A 23,316-nucleotide genomic window follows, 5' to 3' on the forward strand; every position below is an offset into this window, starting at 1 on the left:
ATTTTGCAGTAGTTAACTTCTATGATGTTAACTACTGCTGCTGATCTACCAGAGTCCACATTTTGTTAATAATTTTATTCATTCATACTTATTAACGAATAATAACATCAATGAAAGGAATGGAAATTTGTTTTGATTTTAAAAGACACAAAAACAAATGAAAATAATAAGATGTCCTCTCTTCAAAGATGAGAAAAAAATAAAAAAGTAGCTACATATATAATATTCAATATATGCACCCAACTTAAAAAGTAAGTACAGGACAACATATTGCACTAGAAGATGAGGAGCACTACATACAACATCAAATATACATTAATATTAAACATGCTGTGTTTTTAAAGTGTATTTAGCACAATCCTTGTTTAAGTGTTTTTAAATACCTGCATCTTCCAGGACTGTTACACACTTGTGTTTACTGACCTGATACTTATACCCAAACATCTTAGCACACACGGTGCAACTAAATGGTTTCTCTCCAGTGTGCGTTCTCATGTGACTGGTCATGGGTTGCTTTCTTGAGAAACTCTTCTTACAAACAGGGCAAGTAAAAGGTTTCTCTCCAGTATGTGTTCTCATGTGCGTGGACATGTCAGGCTTTCTGGAAAAACTCTTCTTACAAACAGAACAAGTAAAAGGTTTCTCTCCAGTGTGTGTTCTCATGTGTCTGGTCATGACAAGCTTTGAGGAGAAACTCTTCTTACAAACAGAGCAAAGAAAAGGTTTCTCTCCAGTGTGAATCCTCACGTGTGTGGTCAAGTCAAGTTTCCTGGAGAAACTCTTCTTACAAACAGAGCAAGTAAAAGGTTTCTCTCCAATATGTGTTCTCTTGTGTGTGGTCATGACACGCTTTGTGGAGAAACTCTTCTTGCATACAGAGCAAGGAAAAGGTTTCTCCCCAGTGTGTGTCCTCATGTGTCCGGTCATTTGTTGCTTTGAGGAGAAACTCTTCTTACAAACAGAGCAAGTAAAGGGTTTCACTCCAGTATGTGTTCTCATGTGTGTGGTCAAGTCAGGCTTTCTGGAGAAACTCTTCTTACAAACAGAGCATGTAAAAGGTTTCTCTCCGGTATGTGTTCTCCTGTGTACTGTAAAATTACTCTTCCATCTAAATGATTTCCCACATTCAGGGCAGTCAAAGTGTTTGTTGTTAGTGTGATGTCTCGTATCACCTTTAGAGTCATTTTTACTCTCCAAAGGTTTTTGGATGTGGTCACTGTGATCAGAAGAGTCTGACATCATGTGGTCCATGTCTGACAGTGGAGCAAAGATGCTGTCTGGTTCTGACTTTATATCTTCACAATGCTCTCCATCAGCTTCTGTGATGTGTTGACTTACAAGCTCCGCCACTCTGTTCTCCTCACTTTGACTGTGATGAAGCTGTAAGGACTGAGCTCCATCTTCATCATGAAGCTGCTCCTCTTTAATGTGGGAGGGGGCCTGTAGCTCCTTCTGTCCCACACTGGAGCTCCATTCCTGCTGCTTGGAGGGAATTTCTTCACGACTCTCTGCTGACACCTGCTGGACGTCTGCAGAACATAGAACACAAATGAGGTGTTACTGTATTGAAGTTTGCAGAATTCAAACCATTCACATGTGAGCTAGGCCAAATAGATAGTGATGTGCAAGCGACCTGGAAAATGCAGTAAGCTAAGCTACAAGTTACTCTCAATTAAATGTAGCTAAGCTATCCTCAGAGAATTGAAGCAAGCTACACTACACGCTACACTGCAAAAGTAGCTTGCCACATCAAAGCTACATTTAACAGCATTTCTATCTATTGGCCCACATGTATAATCCATCCATCCATCCATCATCTTCCGCTTATCCGAGGTCGGGTCGCGGGGGCAGCAGCCTAAGCAGGGAAGCCCAGACTTCCCTCTCCCCAGCCACTTCGTTCAGCTCTTCCCGGGGAATCCCGAGGCGTTCCCAGGCCAGCCGGGAGACATAGTCTTCCCAACGTGTCCTTGGTCTTCCCCGTGGCCTCCTACCGGTTGGACGTGCCCTAAACACCTCCCTAGGGAGGCGTTCGGGTGGCATCCTGACCAGATGCCCGAGCCACCTAATCTGGCTCCTCTCGATGTGGAGCAGCAGCGGCTTTACTTTGAGTTCCTCCCGGATGGCAGAGCTTCTCACCCTATCTCTAAGGGAGAGCCCCGCCACACGGCGGAGGAAACTCATTTCGGCCGCTTGTACCCGTGATCTTATCCTTTCGGTCATGGCCCAAAGCTCTTGACCATAGGTGAGGATGGGAACGTAGATCGACCGGTAAATTGAGAGCTTTGCCTTCCGGCTCAGCTCCTTCTTCACCACAACGGATCGATACAACGTCCGCATTACTGAAGACGCCGCACCGATCCGCCTGTCGATCTCACGATCCACTCTTCCATCACTCGTGAACAAGACTCCTAGGTACTTGAACTCCTCCACTTGGGGCAGTGTCTCCTCCCCAACCTGGAGATGGCACTCCACCCTCTTCCGGGCGAGAACCATGGACTCTGACTTGGAGGTACTGATTCTCATTCCGGTCGCTTCACACTCTGCTGCGAACCGATCCAGGGAGAGCTGAAGATCCTGGCCAGAAGAAGCCATCAGGACCACATCATCTGCAAAAAGCAGAGACTTAATCCTGCGGCCACCAAACCGGAACCCCTCAACGCCTTGACTGCGCCTAGAAATTCTGTCCATAAAAGTTATGAACAGAATCGGTGACAAAGGACAGCCTTGGCGGAGTCCAACCCTCATTGGAAACGAGTCCGACTTACTGCCAGCAATGCGGACCAAGCTTTGACACCGATCATACAGGGAGCGGACCGCCATAATAAGACAGTCCGGTACCCCATACTCTCTGAGCACTCCCCACAGGACTTCCCGAGGGACACGGTCGAATGCCTTCTCCAAGTCCACAAAGCACATGTAGACTGGTTGGGGCAAACTCCCATGCACCCTCAAGAACTCTGCCGAGAGTATGGAGCTGGTCCACAGTTCCACGACCAGGACGAAAACCACACTGTTCCTCCTGAATCCGAGGTTTGACTATCCGGCGTGGCCTCCTCTCCAGTACACCTGAATAAACCTTACCGGGAAGGCTGAGGAGTGTGATCCCACGATAGTTGGAACACACCCTCCGGTCCCCATTCTTAAAGAGAGGGACCACCACCCCGGTCTGCCAATCCAGAGGTACCGCCCCCGATGTCCACGCGATGCTGCAGAGTCTTGTCAACCAAGACAGACCCACAGCATCCAGAGCCTTAAGGAACTCCGGGCGGGTCTCATCTACCCGCGGGGCCTTGCTGCCGAGGAGCTTTTTAACTACCTCAGCAACCTCAGCCCCAGAAATAGGAGAGCCCACTACAGATTCCCCAGGCACCGCTTCAGCAAAGGAAGACCAGGCACCGCTTCAGCAAAGGAAGACGTGTTGGTGGGATTGAGGAGGTCTTCGAAGTATTCCCTCAACCAATCCACAACATCCGCAGTCGAAGTCAGCAGAACACCATCCACACCATACACGGTGTTGATAGTGCACTGCTTCCCCTTCCTGAGGCGGCGTATGGTGGTCCAGAATCGCTTCGAAGCCGTCCGGAAGTCGTTTTCCATGGCTTCCCCGAACTCTTCCCATGTCCGAGTTTTTGCCTCAGCAACCGCTAAAGCTGCACACCGCTTGGCCCGTCGGTACACGTCCACTGCCTCCGGAGTCCTATGAGCCAAAAGAACCCGATAGGACTCCTTCTTCAGCTTGACGGCATCTCTCACTGCTGGTGTCCACCAACGGGTTCTGGGATTACCGCCACGACAGGCACCAACAACCTTGCGGCCACAGCTCCAATCAGCCGCCTCGACAATAGAGGTTCGGAACATGGTCCACTCGGACTCAATGTCTCGCACCTCCCTCGTGACATGTTCAAAGTTCTTCCGGAGGTGGGAATTGAAACTCTCTCTGACAGGAGACTCTGCCAGACGTTCCCAGCAGACCCTCACAATGCGTTTGGGCCACCCAGGTCTGTCCGGCATCCTCCCCCACCATCGCAGCCAACTCACCACTAGGTGGTGATCGGTAGAAAGCTCCGCCCCTCTCTTTCCCCGAGTGTCCAAAACATGAGGCCGCAAATCCGATGACACAACTACAAAGTCGATCATGGAACTGCGGCCTAGGGTGTCCCGGTGCCATGTGCACATATGGACACCCTTATGTTTGAACATGGTGTTCGTTATGGACAATCCGTGACGAGCACAAAAGTCCAATAACAAAACACCACTCGGGTTTAGATCCATTCTTCCCAATCACGCCTCTCCAGGTTTCACTGTAGTTGCCAACATGAGCGTTGAAGTCTCCCAGTAGGACAAGGGAATCACCCAGCGGAGCACTTTCCAGTACTCCCTCGAGTGTACCCAAAAAGGGTGGGTACTCTGAACTGCTGTTTGGTGCAAAAGCACAAACAACAGTCAGGACCCGTCCCGCCACCCGAAGGCGGAGGGAAGCTACCCTCTCGTCCACCGGGTTGAACTCCAACGTGCAGGTTTTGAGCCGGGGGGCAACGAGAATTTCCACCCCAGCCCGTTGCCTCTCACTGCCGGCAACGCCAGAGTGGAAAAGGGTCCAGTCCCTCTCGAGAGAACTGGTTCCAGAGCCCTTGCTGTGCGTCGAGGTGAGTCCGACTATATCCAGCCCGAACTTCTCTACCTCGCGCACTAGCTCAGGCTCCTTCCCCCCCAGTGAGGTGACGTTCCACGTCCCAAGAGCTAGCTTCTGTAGCCGAGGATCGGACCGCCAAGTGCCCTGCCTTCGGCTGTCGCCCAGCTCACAATGCACCCGACCTCTATGGCCCCTCCTATGAGTGGTGAGCCCATTGGAGGGATGACCCACGTTGCCTCTTCGGGCTGTGCCCGGCCAGGCCCCATGGGGGCAGGCCCGGCCACCAGGCGCTCGCCATCGTGCCCCAACTCCAGGCCTGGCTCCAGAGCAGGGCCCCGGTGACCCGCGTCCGGGCAAGGGAAATCTGAGTCCATTTTGTTGTAATTCCATAGAAGTTTTGAGCTGCTCTTTGTCTGATCACTCAAGTAGGACCTGTTTGTCTTGGGAGACCCTACCAGGGGGCATGAAAGCCCCCAGACAACATAGCTCCTAGGATCACTGGGACACGCAAACTCCTCTACCACGGTAAGGTAGCAGCTCAATGTTAATGTAACTGAGAGTGTACACATGGACCCAGTGAGAGAACTACATGTCTTCAACTCATCACTGAGCGTGTTCCACCATTTAACTCCTAAAATTAAAATACATTTGCATTTTAAATTCCTTCTTACTTTACCTATTTCAAAAATCAATATTCCCCGTAAATGATAGTTTTCTCCTCTTAATTGAAATAACCTAAGAATACAAGCTGGAAGACTGTTTTTCTTAATCGAAACATAATTTCCAAGGTTTTTAAAAACACAATTTCTGAAAATTTTAACACATAAGAACTTATAAATAATGGATTGGTATGTTCATAGTAGCACATTTTTTGCATTAATCTAATGACCGTTTTTTGAAGTTGAATTGTTGGTTCTATATTTGTTTTGTAAACATTTCCCCAAACTTCAACACAATATGTTAGATAATGAAAAATGAAAGAATAATACAAAAATATACAGACATGTCTTATTCAGCATGTGTCTTACCTTATGAAGAATTGCAACGAATTTGGATATTTTTCCCTTTATATATTCAATATGCGGTTCCCAACATTATTTATGATCAATTATTATTCCCAATAATTTAGTTTCATATACTCTATCAATTGTCACGTGATTTTTGATTTTAGTTTTGCTTCACAATTTGTCCTTGCACCACTAAACACCATAAATTTAGTTTTCTTATCATTTAATGATAACTTATTAATATCAAACCATTTTTTAGCTGAATTAACTCAACCTCTATTACTTCAAGTCTTCTCCTGAACAATATACATTTGTATCATCTGCAAACATAATACATTTCAATGTATTAGATACTGAACAAATGTCATTTAAATAAAGTATAAATAACTTACAGTAGGTCCCAATACCGAGCCTTGTGGAACCCCACAAGTTACTGTTCTTGGCTGGGATTTAGTCTTATTAATTTTTACATATTGAGCTCTATTACTTAAATAACTACTTAACCACTGTTGTGAAACACCTATTATGCCATAGTTTTACCATTTTTGCAGAAGTGAGAAATGATGGATTGTGTCAAAAACTGTATGTGAGTCAATAAATACTCTAAAGGTGTGTTGCTTTTTTTTCTATTCCTGTAGCTATGTTTTCTACAAAGTCCATCACCACTAGGGACGTTGATCGATTACTCCTGAAGCCATACTGATGCTCATTCAATGTCATGATCTGTGGTCTGGATTATGTTTTTTATTTTAAATCTAAGACTCCTTCGGTTCCTGTTTTTTGTGCACCCTTGTTTGTTTTAGTTACCATGGTTACTTATTATTTTCACCTGCTTATGATTAGTGTTCACCCACTCACCTGCTGCCTGAGCACTAATCAGATACATTATTTAAACCTGCCTTGCCCTCCAGTGAGTGCTGGAGTATTGTTTGTCGTTTGCTGTTTGCTCTGTGCTCTGGACTGCCTTTTTTTGGAAGCTGAGAGCTATTCCCTGGATCCGACTCCTGTCACTGTTTGCTGGTTTCTGGTTCGTGTTTTCCTTGCCTTATTTTTGAACATTAAAACCATGTTTTCATTTTCCAAGCCTGTCATCTCTGCATCTTGGGGTTCGTCACCAACACCATGTGACATTTAATAGCTCATGTTTGTCAATGAACTTATCAAGTCTATTTACAAATAATTTCTCAAGAATCTTTGCAAATTGAGGTAGTAGAGAGACAGATCTATAACTTGAGACCATATGCTTATCACCATTTCTATAAATCGGAATAACTTAAAAAATGTTCATATTGTCAGGAAAAGTTCCAGTTGAAAAAGATTTATTGCATATATAAGTAGATGGCTTCAGGACACAATCCATCACTTCTTTAAAAAGTGACATATCCACGTTGTTACCATCGGCACATGTTTTGTTTTTATACTTTCTGACCAATTCTAACACATCACTTTCACAAACTCGGCCAAGAAACATAGAATTTTTAATGTTAGATACACGCTTTAACTTTTTGTCATCATTCATATCAAAATGTATATTTTAGCCAAATTTGGGCCAACATTCACAAAAAACTTATTGAATTCCTCAGCTTTTTCTACTGTATTTTCAATAATTGAGTTGTCATCTTTTACCAGATATGCTGTAAAATCCTCATTTCTAGGTTTTTTAATCATAGTATTAAGCACATTCCAACTTTCAATGATATTATTTTTATGTTTATGCAGCAATTGTTCATAATAGTTTTTGTTGCAGCCTCATTATACATGTCCATCTGTTTTTCATACTTTTTATATTTGTCCTCAATTTCTTTTGTTTGATGTTTAATACATTGCTTGTAAAGCCTATTTTTCTTTTTACAGGCTTTTACTAAACCTTTTGTTATCCATGGTTTCTTCCTCGTTTTAGTATTTTGCTTATATTATCTCAATGGACAATGACGGTCATAAAGTGTCAGAAATATATCCAGGAATGTATCGTATGCTTCATTAGTATCCTCCACAAAATTATTTTGCCAATCCTGATTTAAAAGATCAGCCTTGAATGCCTTCACTGCTTCTGGGGATTTTATTCTAACAAAGTTATTTATTTGTTTTTTTGTTAGTAAGTATCGCTTCTTATTCATTTGGATCACTGTATAGACAGGCAAGTGATCACTTGCATCACTTATTCTAACACCACCATCCGGTGTTTTTGTCTGATTATAATTGCCAACAAAAATGGACTCATACAATGATCTTGAAAGATTTAAATATCAGTATCCACATTGGTATGACCGATACTGACCCTGGCTGTAATTACTTCGTACTGGATCGATTGAATTAACATGCTCAGGTGCTGCGAGCGATGCACAGAGTGAGACCTCTTAGTCCAGTTTAAAATCCACAGACCAAGAAGAAAACACAAAGACATAGCAATGTATTGATGACAACAAGAACTAAGTTGCTAGGTTTATTTTCATTTATATCGATCCCGGCCTACGATTGCATGAATATATTAATGCCTCTGTCATGCCTATGGATCATGTTTTGTTTTGTTTTTTGGACTCTCAGTTCTGTTTTGCACTTTTCGTCTCCATGCCAACTCTTAGATTTTTCACCTTGGCCTCAAGTCACGCCCTTGTCCTCAGCCCTCACATCTGTTTCTAATTATCATAGTCATTATATAAGCCATTCTTTTTCTGTCTTCATCCTGGCAACTTCACCTACCTTCAGATCCCGCATATCCCTCATCTATCTTCCTGCCATGCTATTCGGTTTACTATGCTGTCCATACCACGTAAGTTTTTGTTGTTTATGCTGCAGTGCAAGTTTTGTTTTTTCATGCCACAGTGCAAGTGTTTTTTTTCAGGTTTATAGTTTACAGCCTTTGTTCGAGTCCTTTGTTTTTGTAGTTTAGTTTGTTCTCCGCCATTTGTGTGCGCCCTTTGTTTACCTTTTTTTTCAATAATAGTGTTAAATAAACATGTACTCACGTTCACGCCTGGCTCGTTCCAAATTCCCTCTGTGTCGAAGAAACAACCCAAAACTCTGGACATCGTATTTAATGCTTTTTAATACCATTTAAGGCCATAATTTAGGCAATGTCCATTGAATGACTTTTAATGATTTTTAATGATCCACAGAAATCCTGCGAAAGCTCTTAAATTTAAAGTATCAAACAACAAAACAAGTGCTTATTACATTTTAAGAAAAGAGAAGAATAAGGGACTGTTAGATTTTAACAGAAGTGTAGATAGAAACACGTTACATTATAAAGTTCTCAAATAAAAATTTTGTTAAAGGAATTATTAGAACATTTCTAGGATGCATTTACGATTTTGATAGAATTTAATACATTCTAAGGCCAGCGTGGGTCGGTTGGTAAAGAGGCCGTGCCAGCAACTAGACGGTTCCAGGTTTGATCCTAGTCATTGCCGTTGTGTCCTTGGGCAAGGTACTTTACCCACCTGATCCCAGTGCCACCCACACTGGTTTAAATGTAACTTAGATCATGGTTTTCACTCTGTAAAGCGCTCTGGGTCACTAGAGAAAAGCACTAAATAAATATACTTAATTTCACTTAAAAGGAATTCACTTTGTTTTTTGCCTATCAGGAACACATATGTTTATTCCTTTTAATCCATTCTAAATAGTAAATAAATGCGATCAAAAGTCTGCTTACTATAGAGGCTATTAGAGTTGCACTATTCTGCCTACAAAGGACTTAAAAAAGCATCCAAAAACCTCTATTATGGTTTTATGTACATGCAGTAGGTATATATGTCATTTAGTAACAGGTGCATTTTTAAAAAGATGTAATATATACCTATTTTTGCTCATTAGGGAATCAATTAAAAAATGCATCACATTTGCTTTTTTTTTTAACAACATCACTGAATATTAAACACTGCAGACTTCCTGAGAGCCAACAAACATAATAAAACATCACATACTGTAACAAAGTCTGCTGTCACTATGACACAGACTGATAAAATTGAGTTATCTTCCCGTTTGGATGAAGAATGACTCATAATCGTCGCACGGAAAAGGCGGGTGAAGCTAAGCATCTTTTTGTGTCGTTCGCCATTGCCGGTTCTAAATTGGCTGTCAAAGGGTACCAACTTGTCAGAGTACGTCCTCATCCTCCTACTATCCAGGTGAGAGGCAGGATTCATGATCTGGAATAATCTTTCAGCACCGAGGTGAGGAAGGAGCTCCCCAGCCGGTGATGTCAACATAGACACACAAGCTATAAATAGTTTGTCTGCGTTAGCACTTATAATAACAATATAAATGATAAATGGGTTGTACTTGTATAGCGCTTTTCTACCTTCAAGGTACTCAAAGCGCTTTGACACTACTTCCACATTTACCCATTCACACACTGATGGAGGGAGCTGCCATGCAAGGCGCCAACCAGCATCCATCAGGAGCAAGGGTGAAGTGTCTTGCTCAGGACACAACGGACGTGACGAAGTTGGTACTAGGTGGGATTTGAACCAGGGACCCTCGGGTTGCGCACGGCCATTCTCCCACTGCACCACGCCGTCCCTAATATCACTAATACTTGGTTGGTATTCAAGCCACGAAATGCAAATGGAGTATTGTTGGCGCTTTTTGGATGGTTATAGATGACCTCCCACTGGCTCCATTGCAAGTGGACTTTTATTTACATTTATGAGTTAGAATGTGATTTAAAAAAAATATATATATACATCCTCATGTCTTGTGAACGAAATACAAAAGTTCCCCACATAGTGCAGTTTCCCTCTAAATTCCAATGATTGGATTTAAGATTTTAAGTCTATGAGCATGAAGTAATGAAGCCTACTTGGATGAGAGGACAAAAGTCTTGTAAGACAAAGTGAGGAGTCCAGTTGTGATGGATTGAATGCCCTGAGAATAAAATGATATGTGGATGTTGTGCTTACTTGGACTGTGATGAAGCTGTGAGGACTCAGGTGGTTTGTCTTCATGCTCTTCAGTCTTCACAGAGACAACAGTCAGTGGAAACTTGCTGAGATCAGCCTCCTCCTGCCCTAGAAGACACTCTTCCTCCTGAGTGATCCACACTTCCTCCTCTTCCTCTTTAATGTGGGGGGGCTGTGGATCCTCCTCTTCCTCTTTAATATGAGTGGGCTGATGGACATCTGTTGGGTAAATAAGTAAATAAGATAAAGAGAGAATAGAAATAATTTTGGACTGACACTGTTAAGGGCTTCACGGTGGCAGAGGGGTTAGTGCGTCTGCCTCACAATACGAAGTTCCTGCAGTCCTGGGTTCAAATCCAGGCTCGGGATCTTTCTGTGTGGAGTTTGCATGTTCTCCCCGTGAATGCGTGGGTTCCCTCCGGGTACTCCGGCTTCCTCCCACTTCCAAAGACATGCACCTGGGGATAGGTTGATTGGCAACACTAAAATTGGCCCTAGTGTGTGAATGTGAGTGTGAATGTTGTCTGTCTATCTGTGTTGGCCCTGCGGTGAGGTAGCGACTTGTCCAGGGTGTACCCCGCCTTCCGCCCGATTGTAGCTGAGATAGGCGCCAGCGCCCCCCGCGACCCCAAAAGGGAATAAGCGGTAGAAAATGGATGGATGGATGGACACTGTTAACACAATGACATTATGTGTGTTCTTTTTTGTGTGTTGTGTTAAAAGTGTGTGGCAAAACAACCAATAAATACCCAGGAAATACTTCCTCCTATCCCAGTCACTACAATTAATTCAAAAGAGAGAACAAAAACAGACTTGGAAAGGCAGCATTGATTGTGGGATTCTTAACTTTACACTCACTGGTGTAAAGTATATAAATATTTTATTGTGTATATGGTCTATTACACCTAAACTTTATCTCTAAACTTAACTATAATATTGTAATGATAAATTCATTACCATAACTTCAATATCATGAAAATAAAAATATTAAATTCCAAAATAGCTTCAAAAGACATTCATGTTTTTGTCATCATGCAGAATATTTTTTTGTGGTCATTTTGTTGGCTGGGAGTGAAATTATAACTTTATTTAGATTTGATTACAGAATAAAACATATTTGGTGAGTGTGTGAGTTTTGTGTAAACATGTTGATACAGGTTTACATCTTCTTGGGGACTGGAACATAGATATGTCCCGAAAGGATGCACCCATTTTTAAAACATTCACTAGGCTGTGCCACCAACATTTTCTCACTTAGCTCATTAACTGGTGCAACCTGGTGAGACGCAGGAGGAGCCAGGCCCGGAGTCACCCCATAGTGCCCGGAACCTCCAAGTGTTGGAAACTAATCCCTTGAGCATCAAATCTGACAGGAGGCGGATCAAATGGCCAGCAGCTAGCATGACCTCATTGTGGAAGCAGTTCGATGACGATGTCGACCAAATTCTGGAGGCGACGGTAAAGGGAGAGGCTGACGGGAAGCTCCAAGCTATGACAACAATCATTGTCAGTATCGCTGCTGAACGATTCGGCGAGGAGGAGAAGAAAAGCTCCGGAACAACGTACTCAAAGAATCAAAGAGCTGTGAGGATCCACAACATCAGGCAGGAGATGAAAGCACTGAAGTCCCAATACAAGAAGGCCGGAGATAAGGAACGTATTGGCCTGGCCCAGCTAATGTGCATCCTGCGGAATAAGATCAGGGTTCTTCGCCGGGCTGAGTGGCATCGGAGGCGACGCCGTGAGAGGGCACGCAAGCGTGCTGCCTTTATCTCCAACCCCTTCAAGTTCACTAAGGATTTGTTGGGGCAGAAGCGCAGTGGTAAACTTGCCTCCTCGCAGGAAGACATAGACCAACATCTGAAGCAGACGTACAGCGACCCCGCAAGAGAGCAGGAGTTGGGAGAGTGTAACATCCTCATAGACCCCCCTGAACCGGAGGTGCAGTTTGACATGTCAGAACTGCAGCTAAAGGAAGTCAGGGAGGTTGTCCGCAGAGCAAGGGCACGCTCTGCTTCAGGACCAAGTGGCACTTCATACAAAGTGTATAAGAACTGTCCCAAAATCCTGCTGCGTCTGTGGAAAATCCTGCGAGTCTTCTGGAGAAGAGGGAGGATCCCAGAACAATGGAGAGTAGCTGAAGGGGTGTGGATCCCGAAGGAGGAAAACTCCACCCAGCTAGACCAGTTCCGCATCATCTCCCTGCTGTGCGTCAAGGCAAAGATATTCTTCAGCACTGTTTCCAAACGGCTGTGTACCTACCTGGGTCAGAACACCTACATCGACACATCTGTCCAGACCCTTTAAGCAAACTCCCAGGGTGAGTGAGTCCTTTTAAACCTTCATAGACCTCGTTGTTACTTCTGACCAGTCTAAGATCACCACAAGTGGAACTACTGTATGCGGCTTAAGTGATCATTCCATCGTTTTCTGTACCTATAAAGAACATAGAACCGAGGCTGACGGCCACAAAACAAGCAAATTTACAATCCTTAACACCTACACTAGCAAGGCTTTCAATGACAAACTGGCAAATTAAGACTCGTCTTGGGGCTTGCAAGTACACATGTGTTTGGGTCAAATCCTAATCTCAGAAAAGTAAATAACTTCACAATCTAAGTGGGTGAAAATATTATAACAAACAAAAATGAGATAACCTATTTTGGCTGCATCATAGAGACTAATCTCTCCAGTGAAAAATGACTACTAAGGTAGTCAAAGAATCAACCGTCAAATTCGGTTCTTACTAGTGTTGTCCCGATACCAAAATTTTGGTACCAAAATGTATTTTGATACTTTTCAATTCCACAAAAAAGTGCATTATTGGCTTTATTTTAACAAAAAAATCTAGGGTACATTAAGCATATGTTTATTATTGCAAGCTTGTCCTTAAAGGCCTACTGAAAAGAGATTTTCTTATTTAAACGGGGATAGCAGGTCCATTCTATGTGTCATACTTGATCATTTCGCCATATTTTTGCTGAAAGGATTTAGTAGAGAACATCCACGATAAAGTTCGCAACTTTCGGCCGCTAACAGAAAAGCCCTGCCTTTACAGGAAGTCACAGACGATGACGTCACATGTTGATGGCTCCTCACATCTTCACATTGTTTTTAATGGGAGCCTACAACAAAAAGAGCTATTCGGACCGAGAAAACGACAATTTCCCCATTAATTTGAGCGAGGATGAAAGATTCGCGTGTGAGGATATTTAAAGCGACGGACTAGAAAAAACAAACAAAAACAAGCTAAAAAAAAAAACGCGATTGCATTGGGACGGATTCAGATGTTTTTAGAGACATTTACTAGGATCATTCTGGGAAATCCCTTATCTTTCCATTGTGTTGCTAGTGTTTTAGTGAGTTTAACAGTACCTGATAGTCGGAGGGGTGTGTCCACGGGTGTCTTGACGCCAATGTCTCAGGGAAGTCGACGGCAGCTTTATTGACGGGGCAAGCTCAGCTGATCTCCGGTAAGAAGCGACTTTTTACCACAATTTTCTCACCGAAACCGGCTTGTTGACATTTGGTCGGGATGCATGTTCCCTTGACCGCTGTGATCCATGGTAAAGTTTCACCTCCGGGAATTTTAAACAAGGAATCACCGTGTGTTTGTGTGGTTAAAGGCTAAAGCTTCCCAACTTCATCTTTCTACTGTAACTTCTCCAATATTAATTGAACAAATTGCAAAAGATTCAGCAACACAGATCTCCAAAATACTGTGTAATTATGCCGTTAAAGCAGACGACTTTTAGCTGTGTGTGTGTGTGTGTGCAGCGCTCATATTTCCTAACAGCCCGTAACGTCACGCGTACACGTCATCATTACGCGACGTTTTCAAGAAGAAAATCCCGGGAAATTTAAAATTGCAATTTAGTCAACCAAAAAGGCCGTATTGGCATGTGTTGCAATGTTAATATTTCATCATTGATATATAAACTATCAGACTGCATGGTGGGTAGTAGTGGCTTTCAGTAGGCCTTTAAATAAAATAGTGAACATACAAGACAACTTGTCTTTTAGTAGTAAGTAAACAAACAAAAGCTCCCTAATTTAGTCTGTTGACATATGCAGTAACATATTGTGTCATTTATATTGTATTATTAGGTCAAAATTATTAAGGACAAGTGGTAAAATATTGATTATTAATCTACTTGTTCATGGACTGTAAATATCTGCTTATTTTCTGTTAAAGGGGAACATTATCACCAGACCTATGTAAGCATCAATATATACCTTGATGTTGCAGAAAAAAGACCATATGTTTTTTAACCGATTTCTGAACTCTAAAAGGGTGAATTTGGCGATTTAAACGCCTTTCAAATGTTGGCTGTTGGAGCGATGACCTTTCACCCGTGACGTTACAATGGGAAGCAATCCGCCATTACACACACAAGTCAAATCAGCTCTGTTATTTTCCGTTTCGACTGTTTTCCGTACCTTGGAGACATCATGCCTCGTCGGTGTGTTGTCGGAAGGTCTAACAACACGATCAGGGACGGATTCAAGTTGTCTTACGTGGAGTATGCATCGATTAGCACGGCATGCTAATCCATGCTAACATGGCAGAAATGGCAAGAATGTGTAGATATCCTGCGACAATCAAAGCAGATGCATTTCCAACGATAAAGTCAACGAAATCACAAAAGTGAGTTTTGTTGATGTTATTGACTTATGTGCTAATCAGACATATTTGGTAATGGCATGACTGCCAGCTAATCGATGCTAACATGCTATTTAGGCTAGCTGTATGTACGTTTGTAGTTATATTTGCATCCAGTCTTTCCCTCCACCCACATTTAATGCCAAACAAACACTCACCAATGGACAGATTTAAGTTGCTCCAGTGGTCAAAAGATGCAATCGTTGGTTAGAAGGCGATCGCCGAATAGCTTCAATAGTTCGCTCAATAGCTTAAATTTCTTCTTCAATTTCGTTTTCACTATCTGCCTCCACACTCCAACCATCCGTTTCATTACATGCGTAATCTGTTGAATCGCTTAAGCTGCTGAAATCCGAGTCTGAATCCAAACTAATGTCACCATATTTTGCTGTTCTATCCGCCATGTTTGTTTGTATTGGCGTCACGATGTGACGTCTCAGGAAAATGGACGGTGGATTTACAGATAACGAAAATCAGGCACTTTAAAGCCTTTTTTCGGGATATTCCATGATGGGTAAAACATTTTTAAAAACTGAAAAATAAAATAAGTCACTGGGAACTGATTTTTATTGGTTTTAACCCTTCTGAAATTGTGATACTGTTCCCCTTTAAAACATGTTCGATCTACACTTCTGTTAAAATGTAATAATCACTATTTTTTCTGTTGTTTGGATACTTTACATTAGTTTTGGATGATACCACAAATTTGGGTATCAATCTGATACCAAGTAGTTACAGGTTCATATAATGGTCCTATTCAAAGTCCTCATGTGTCCAGTGACACATGAACAAAGAACTCAGGAAATATGTCACTGGACATGTTTCTTGAGTTTATAAACATAATATAAATAAATAAAAATAAAAAAACCAAAGAAGATGTGATGGCAAAACATTTTGATGTAAACATAGAAGTAGTACTTTTTAGAGGCGGTATAGTACCGAATATGATTAATGCAGTTGAGATAGGCTCCAACAACCCCCGCAACCCCAAAAGTGACAAGCAGTAGAAAATGGATGGATGGATAGTATCACGGTACTTTACCAATACAGGTAAATCGTACAACCTTACTTCTTATATCGTAGGATCACCCCACTAGTGGGTAGAAATACATTTAAGTCTCTAACACGAGCGCTCATTTAACCCCACTTTGACTACGGAGTTCATGTTTGGCACAGTGACGCGTTACTAGCCCTGAAAAACAAACTCCAGACAGCCCAAAACCAAATGATTGGGCTTCTACTCAACCGTCCATCTCAGGCTCACATTTCCGCCAACCATTTCTTTAACATGGGGAGGCTCTTGGTAGGTGACAGAGTACATCTTCTTGCAGTTGGTCTAGTGCAGGAGCGCTCACACTGTTTCTGCAGGCGAGCTACTTTTCAATTGACCAAGTCGAGGAGATCTACCTCATTCCTATTTATAATTTATATTTATTTATTTATGAAAGAGACATTTTTGTTAACAAGTTAATGGTGTTTAATGATAATACAAGCATGTTTAACACACATAGATTCCTTTCTTTCATGAAGACAAGAATATAAGTTGGTGTATTTGATTCTGATGACTTGCATTCATTGAAATTAGACAGTGGTGCTGATAACGTCCGCATTTTCAAATGGAGGAAAAAAAAAGTCCTCCTTTCTGTCTAATACCACATGAAAGTGGTTGGATTTGGCATCTCATTTGTCCAACTTGCATACTCCTTTTTAAACACTTTGTTATGAGAGTAGCATATGTGTGTGGCCCTTTAATGTCTGGCAGCAGGTGAGTGACGTCAGTGAGTGTGCGGGTGGGCAAGCAAGTGAGAAAGCGGTCGCTGAGGGCGGGGGAGAAATACATTGGCATCAAACTCCGTAGCTTGCTAGCTTGTGCACGCTAGCTTTCTGAGACTCTTATTTTGTTAGCACAGGCAGGATGAAACAGGTCTTTTATGGTGAAGACAGGAACTGTGCAGTCGGTCTTTAGAGTTTTGACAGTAGGTACGGAGTCTCTAGAAATAAAATGTGTTTCTCTGCGTCCGCCCTGTTAGTGATTTTTTTCTTAAATATGAGCTCGCAGCAGCTAGCGTCATCTCACAAGATCCTCGGGTGACGAGAATGTCAAACAACTGACAAAAGTGAAGTCTTGGTATGATTGATGATTGCTCATTTTTATGTCTATTTTTTAATGCCTGGCTTGAGATCGACTGAAACACCCTCCGAGATCGACCAGTCGATCGCAATCGACGTAATGGGCAACCCTGGTCTAGTGTACAAGATACACCATACTACTAAAATACCCATGTACCTGTCCAGATACTTCAAAATATATTCACCATTATAACACCAGAGGTAGTTGTACACATCACATTCAACCCAGATTTCACTCCAAAAAAGGTTTGAATTTGTTTGCCTGCAATACCACCAAAATGAGGAACTCCCTATCAAAAAGAAAGCACATTACAGGTTACGGGTACTCGTAACTGGAAATATACATAGCCTTTTACCTATTTGAAATTATATTTCCATTTACTTTCTTGCAGTATTTGTGTATACTTTCTACATAGTACTGTGTTATGTGTAAGTTAAAAAAAATAATTCAACAAAACCAAGGTCAGGCTTCCTTGTAGCAGTGAATGTGTACCGTGATGAAAGTGTACCCTCCCCCAGCAAACTTCTCATAACTCCTTCAATCAATCAATCACACATTGTTCCAAACAGAGGAACATCAACCTCAAACTGTCTCGTTTTCATGAAAAATCTAAATCAAAGCATTGCATCATCCTCACAAGACAAAGCATCTTCCTATTGAAGAAAAGTGTTAAAAATGAAATATAAAGTTAGTAAAGATGTGTGAGTAAGAAGTAAACAAACCTGGTCTGTGTAACACAACTTGATGTTTCTTGAAAACTTGATGTCGCTCCTTCTCCTCTTTTGTTGGGCAAAGTTCCTCCTCATACTTTGCTATTGTTCTTTCGCACATTTTCACACAATCACAAGACTTTACACTCACATTCGATCTCTACTTAGCGATGTGTTGATAACGTCTGCGTCTCTTTGTTAGCAGCTAACAAGCTAAGCTAACTAGCCAGCTAAGCTAACTAACAAGCAAAGATAGCACGAGAAGCGGCACAGTGCTTCTAGCGCATCAAGACGACTTTATCCTGAAAAAAAGAATCAAATGTGTATTTTTTACGACGTAAATATTTCAAACTGGATAACAAATAATAAGACTGACTTATTAGCGTCTTGCTCGCGTCTTGCTCGCGTCTTGCTCCGTCCAGCTTGACGTTACAAGGCAGTACTCCTATTCTGCTTTGTTTCCGTTTACCCCGGAAGCTGGAAATGACGTCATAATCGAGTGGACGACAAAGGAAGCGCTATATAAGATATTGCCTGCTGTCATTGTTACCATGCTTTTCTTTGCTGTAATATTTATTTGAATAACAATGTGATATAAAACAGTGTATTGTTTCTCAAAAATACATTTCAGGGTATATCAAACAAAGCTTTAATGATGGGGTTCAGTGGCGCCCCCGTGCGACATTCATTGCAATGACAAGAGTGAAAGTGGTAGAAATTGTAGCGATACTACTGTCTGCTTTATTTAAACTTACCCATCCAAATGTTTTTAATGTTGTTCCCTTTTACTCCTAGATAATGTATTTTTATGCAAAACATTAATAAAACATTCAGCTATCACAAAACGTGATGTCACAGGAGCTCTGTCATAAAATAAATTGTAAGTCCAGGAAGTGACCTAGTCTTCGCGCATGCGTGGATCGTGTCGTGAATTAATTTCAATTTTTATAAAGTGTGAAACATTTGCTCTCATAAACAAAATACTCTTTCTTAAAGTGAAATCCAAATTCTCACATTGTGTTAATGATTTCAATTTAGTAATTTAATATTGGAGGATAGTACAAAATTTGAAAAAACACTTGAATTATTACATTTATTGGAATAATTTAAGTGGTTTTAAATAAGCATGTTCAAGCACAAGTTTATTTATTAATATTTATTTTAATTTGAATCTTATTCGAATGGTCTGTCATATTTACTTCTACTCTCTTTAAAGGCCTACCGAAATGAGATTTTCTTATTCAAACGGGGATAGCAGGTCCATTCTATGTGTCATACTTGATCATTTCGCGATATTGCCATATTTTTTGCTGAAAGGATTTAGTAGAGAACATCCACGATAAAGTTCACAACTTTTGGTCGCTAATAGAAAAGCCCTGCCTTTACCGGAAGTATGTGCGCGTGATTTCACGAGTTGCAGGGCTCCACACATAATCACATTGTTTATAATTGGAGCCACCAGCAGTAAGAGCAATTCGGACCGAGAAAGCGACAAATTCCCCATTAATTTGAGCGAGGATGAAAGATTTGTGAATTAGGATATTGATAGTGAAGGACTAGAAAAAAAAAAAAAAAAAGAAAAAAAAAGCGACGGCTCCGGGCTGGGGCAGTGTGAGCATTTCAGATGTAATTGTAACATTTACTAGGATAGAAGATCCCTTATCTGCTTATTGTTTTAACAGTGTTTTAGTGAGATTTTAAAGATTGTAAAGAAATACCTCGAGGTCGGATGGCCGCGGTGAAGATGCAGTGTCTCAGAGAGAAGCCAAACTCACAGCTGCCTTTTAAACAGCAACTGCAGGACGACGAATAATCCACTGATGTCTCCGGTAAGATATATATCACAATTTCCCCATCCATAAACATGCTGGTTGACGTAAAGAAATCATGTTCGCTTGACCGCTCTGCTTCAAAACAATCAAAGAAACACCGGCTGTGTATCGGTGCTAAAGACAGCTGGAATCCACCGCTTTCCACAAACAGCATTGTTCTTTATAGTCTCCATTATTAAATGAACAAATTGCAAAAGATTCAGCAACACAAATGTCCAAAATATTGTGTAATTATGCGGTTAAAGCAGATGACTTTTAGCCGCTAGTGGTGCAGCGCTAATATTTCCTGACATTCCGTGACGTCACGCGTACGCGTCATCATTCCGTGACGTTTTCAACAAGAAACTCGCGGGAAATTTAAAATTGCAATTTAGTAAACTAAAAAGGCCGTATTGGCATGTGTTGCAATGTTAATATTTCATCATTGATATATAAACTGTCAGACTGAGTGGTCGGTAGTAGTGGCTTTCAGTAGGCCTTTAACCGGTTTTGTTTGTACAAGGATTGATAAATGATAAACGGGTTGTACTTGTATAGCGCTTTTCTACCTTCAAGGTACTCAAAGCGCTTTGACACTACTTCCACATTTACCCATTCACACACACATTCACACACTGATGGAGGGAGCTGCCATGCAAGGTGCCAACCAGCACCCATCAGGAGCAAGGGTGAAGTGTCTTGCTTAGGACACAACGGACGTGACGAGGTTGGTTCTAGGTGGGATTTGAACCAGTGACCCTCGGGTTGCGCTCAGCCACTCTTCCACTGCGCCACGCCGTCCCTATTGGATTTAATGTGATGTGTTTTATATTGCTGAGTAAAATAATAAAATAACACTGACTCATATTGTATTGAAAGTACCTTAATGTGTCTATACATTGTTCATGTATGTTTAATTGTTGAATAAAAATACAATAAATACACAGAAGTAGAACTGGTTAGCAAATACATTTTTATTTTAACATAAATAATTTTGAAGTCCTATTACATGACATTATATCCGTCGGAGCCATTTAAAGGCCTACTGAAATGAGATTTTCTTATTTAAAAGGGGATAGCAGGTCCATCATATGTGTCATACTTGATCATTTCGCGATATTGGCATATTTTTGCTGAAAGGATTTAGTAGAGAACATCCACGATAAATTTCGCAACTTTTGGTCGCTAATAAAAAAGCCTTGCCTGTACCTGAAGTAGCAGGCGATGTGCGCGTGACGTCACGGGTTGTAGGGCTCCTCACATCCATCCATCCATCCATCCATTTTCTACCGCTTATTCCCTTGCATCATAGCATCCAGCAGCATGAGCTATTCGGACCGAGAAAGCGACGATTTCCCCATTAATTTGAGCGAGGATGAAAGATTTGTGGATAAGGAAAGTTAGAGTAAAGCACTAAAAAAAAAAAAAAAAAAAAGGTGACGGCTCCAGGCGGCGGCAGTGGGAGCGTTTCAGATATAATTAGACACATTTACTAGGATAATTCTAGGAAAATCCCTTATCTGCTTATTGTGTTAATAGTGTTTTAGTGAGATTATAAAGTCATACCTGAAAGTCGGAGGGCTGCGGTGAACGCCAGTGTCTTTGAGAGAACCCGAGGAGCCAAGATCACAGCTGCCTTTTTGAGCTGCAGGATGAGGTCCCATAATCCACTGAAGCCTCCGGTAAGAGCGGACTTAATATCACAAATTTCCCATCCAAAAACTGGCTGGTTGACGTAGAGAAACATGTTCGCTTGACTGCTCTGTGTTAAAGCTTCACAACAAACAAAGAAACAACGGCTGTGTTTGTGTTGCTAAAGGCAGCTGCAATCCACCGCTTTCCACCAACAGAATTATTCTTTATAATCTCCATTATTAATTGGACAAATTGCAAAAGATTACGCAACATAGATATCCAAGTTACTGTGTAATTATGCGATGAAAAGACACGACTTTTAGCCATAAGTGGAGCTGGGCTAATATGTCCGCTACAACAGGTGACGTCACAAACACGCGTCATCATTCGCGTCATCATTACGCGACGTTTTCAACAACAAACTCAGCGGGATATTTAAAATTGTAATTTAGTAATTAGTAATATAGACGTCACGGGCTGTTATGAATGTGAGCGCTGCACATACACACAGCTAAAAATAGTCTGCTTTAACGGCATAATTACACAGTATTTTGGAGATCTGTGTTGCTGATATTTTGCAATTTGTTCAATTAATATTGGAGAAGTCAAAGTAGAAAGACAGAGTTGGGAAGCTTTAGCCTTTAGCCACACAAACACACGGTGATTCCTTGTTTAAAATTCACAGACGTGAAACTTTAGTATGGATCACAGCGGACATGGATCCTAACCGAATGTCAACCAGCAAGTTCCGGTGAGAAAATTGTGGTTAAAAAGTCGCTTCTTACCGGATATCAGCTGAGCTTGTGCCTCCCGTACAGCTGCCGTCGACTTCCCTGAGACACTGCGCGTCAACACCCGGCCGTGGACGTACACTTCCGACTATCAGGTACTGTTAAACTCACTAAAACACTAGCAACACAATAGAAAGATCAGGGATTTCCCAGAATGATCCTAGTAATCCATCCATCCATCCATTTTCTACCGCTTATTCCCTTTCGGGGTCGCGGGATGATCCTAGTAAATGTCTCTAAAAACATATAAATAAATAAATGGGTTGAACTTGTATAGCGCTTTTCTACCTTCAAGGTACTCAAAGCGCTTTGACACTACTTCCACATTTACCCATTCACACACACATTTACACACTGATGGAGGGAGCTGCCATGCAAGGCGCTAACCAGCACCCATCAGGAGCAAGGGTTAAGTGTCTTGCTCAGGACACAACGGACGTGACGAGGTTGGTACTAGGTGGGATTTGAACCAGTGACCCTCGGGTTGCGCACGGCCACTCTCCCACTGCGCCATATGAATCAGTCTCAATGCAACGCGATTGCGATTGTTTGTTTTTTTTCCTAGTTCGTCGCTATCAATATCCTCAAACACAAATCTTTCATCCTCGCTCAAATTAATGGGGAAATTGTCATTTTCTCGGTTGGAATAGCTGTTTTTGTTGGAGGCTCCCATTAAAATCAATGTGAATATATAAGGAGCAATCTACATGTGACGTCATCGTCTGCGACTTCCAGTAGAGGCAGGGCTTTTTTATTAGCGACCAAAAGTTGTGAACTTTATCGTGGATGTTCTCTACTAAATCCTTTCAGCAAAAATATGGCAATATCGCAAAATGATCAAGTATGACACATAAAATGGACCTGCTATCGCCGTTTAAATAAGATGTGACAGTTTGACCCCACACTGTCACTGTTTGAACTTTGGCTTCCTCTCAAACCATGCACATTTTTTTTTAGTCAGTGGAAAGCATGCTCAACAAACAAATTGTAAGCTGTCACTCACCATGGCTCTGCATGTCTGGATAAAAGAG

The 23,316-nt window shown here is 41.8% G+C and overlaps 1 protein-coding gene across 3 annotated transcripts; it reads right to left on the bottom strand.

Annotated features, from left to right (window-relative positions):
* Positions 1 to 122: 122 nt before the first annotated feature.
* LOC133545323 (gastrula zinc finger protein XlCGF57.1-like) lies at positions 123 to 23,316 on the bottom strand. Of its 3 annotated transcripts, XM_061890788.1 has the most exons (4): positions 18,061 to 18,475; positions 17,523 to 17,627; positions 10,545 to 10,763; positions 123 to 1,529 (listed from the first exon to the last, which is right to left on the bottom strand). In XM_061890788.1, exons 1-4 carry the CDS (start codon positions 18,167 to 18,169, stop codon positions 376 to 378), a joined length of 1,587 nt encoding a protein of 528 aa, XP_061746772.1. In that variant the 5' UTR covers positions 18,170 to 18,475; the 3' UTR covers positions 123 to 375. The 3 variants fall into 3 exon arrangements, with proteins under 3 accessions (XP_061746772.1, XP_061746775.1, XP_061746774.1); XM_061890791.1 differs by lacking the exons at positions 17,523 to 17,627; positions 18,061 to 18,475 and adding an exon at positions 23,289 to 23,316; XM_061890790.1 differs by lacking the exon at positions 17,523 to 17,627 and having other exon boundaries at positions 18,061 to 18,472.

This window comes from Nerophis ophidion, linkage group LG28 (assembly GCF_033978795.1).
Source record: "Nerophis ophidion isolate RoL-2023_Sa linkage group LG28, RoL_Noph_v1.0, whole genome shotgun sequence".
Classification (NCBI taxonomy): domain Eukaryota; kingdom Metazoa; phylum Chordata; class Actinopteri; order Syngnathiformes; family Syngnathidae; genus Nerophis; species Nerophis ophidion.

Excerpts from the sequence above, each read along its gene's own strand:
- LOC133545323 (XM_061890788.1), bottom strand. The coding sequence starts at position 18,169 with ATGTGCGAAAGAACAATAGCAAAGTATGAGGAGGAACTTTGCCCAACA. Across the intron at positions 17,628-18,060 it reads AGTTGTGTTACACAGACCAG|GGAGTTCCTCATTTTGGTGG; the intron begins GTTTGTTTACTT and ends TCTTTTTGATAG. Across the intron at positions 10,764-17,522 it reads CTACCTCTGGTGTTATAATG|ATGTCCATCAGCCCACTCAT; the intron begins GTGAATATATTT and ends TTTACCCAACAG.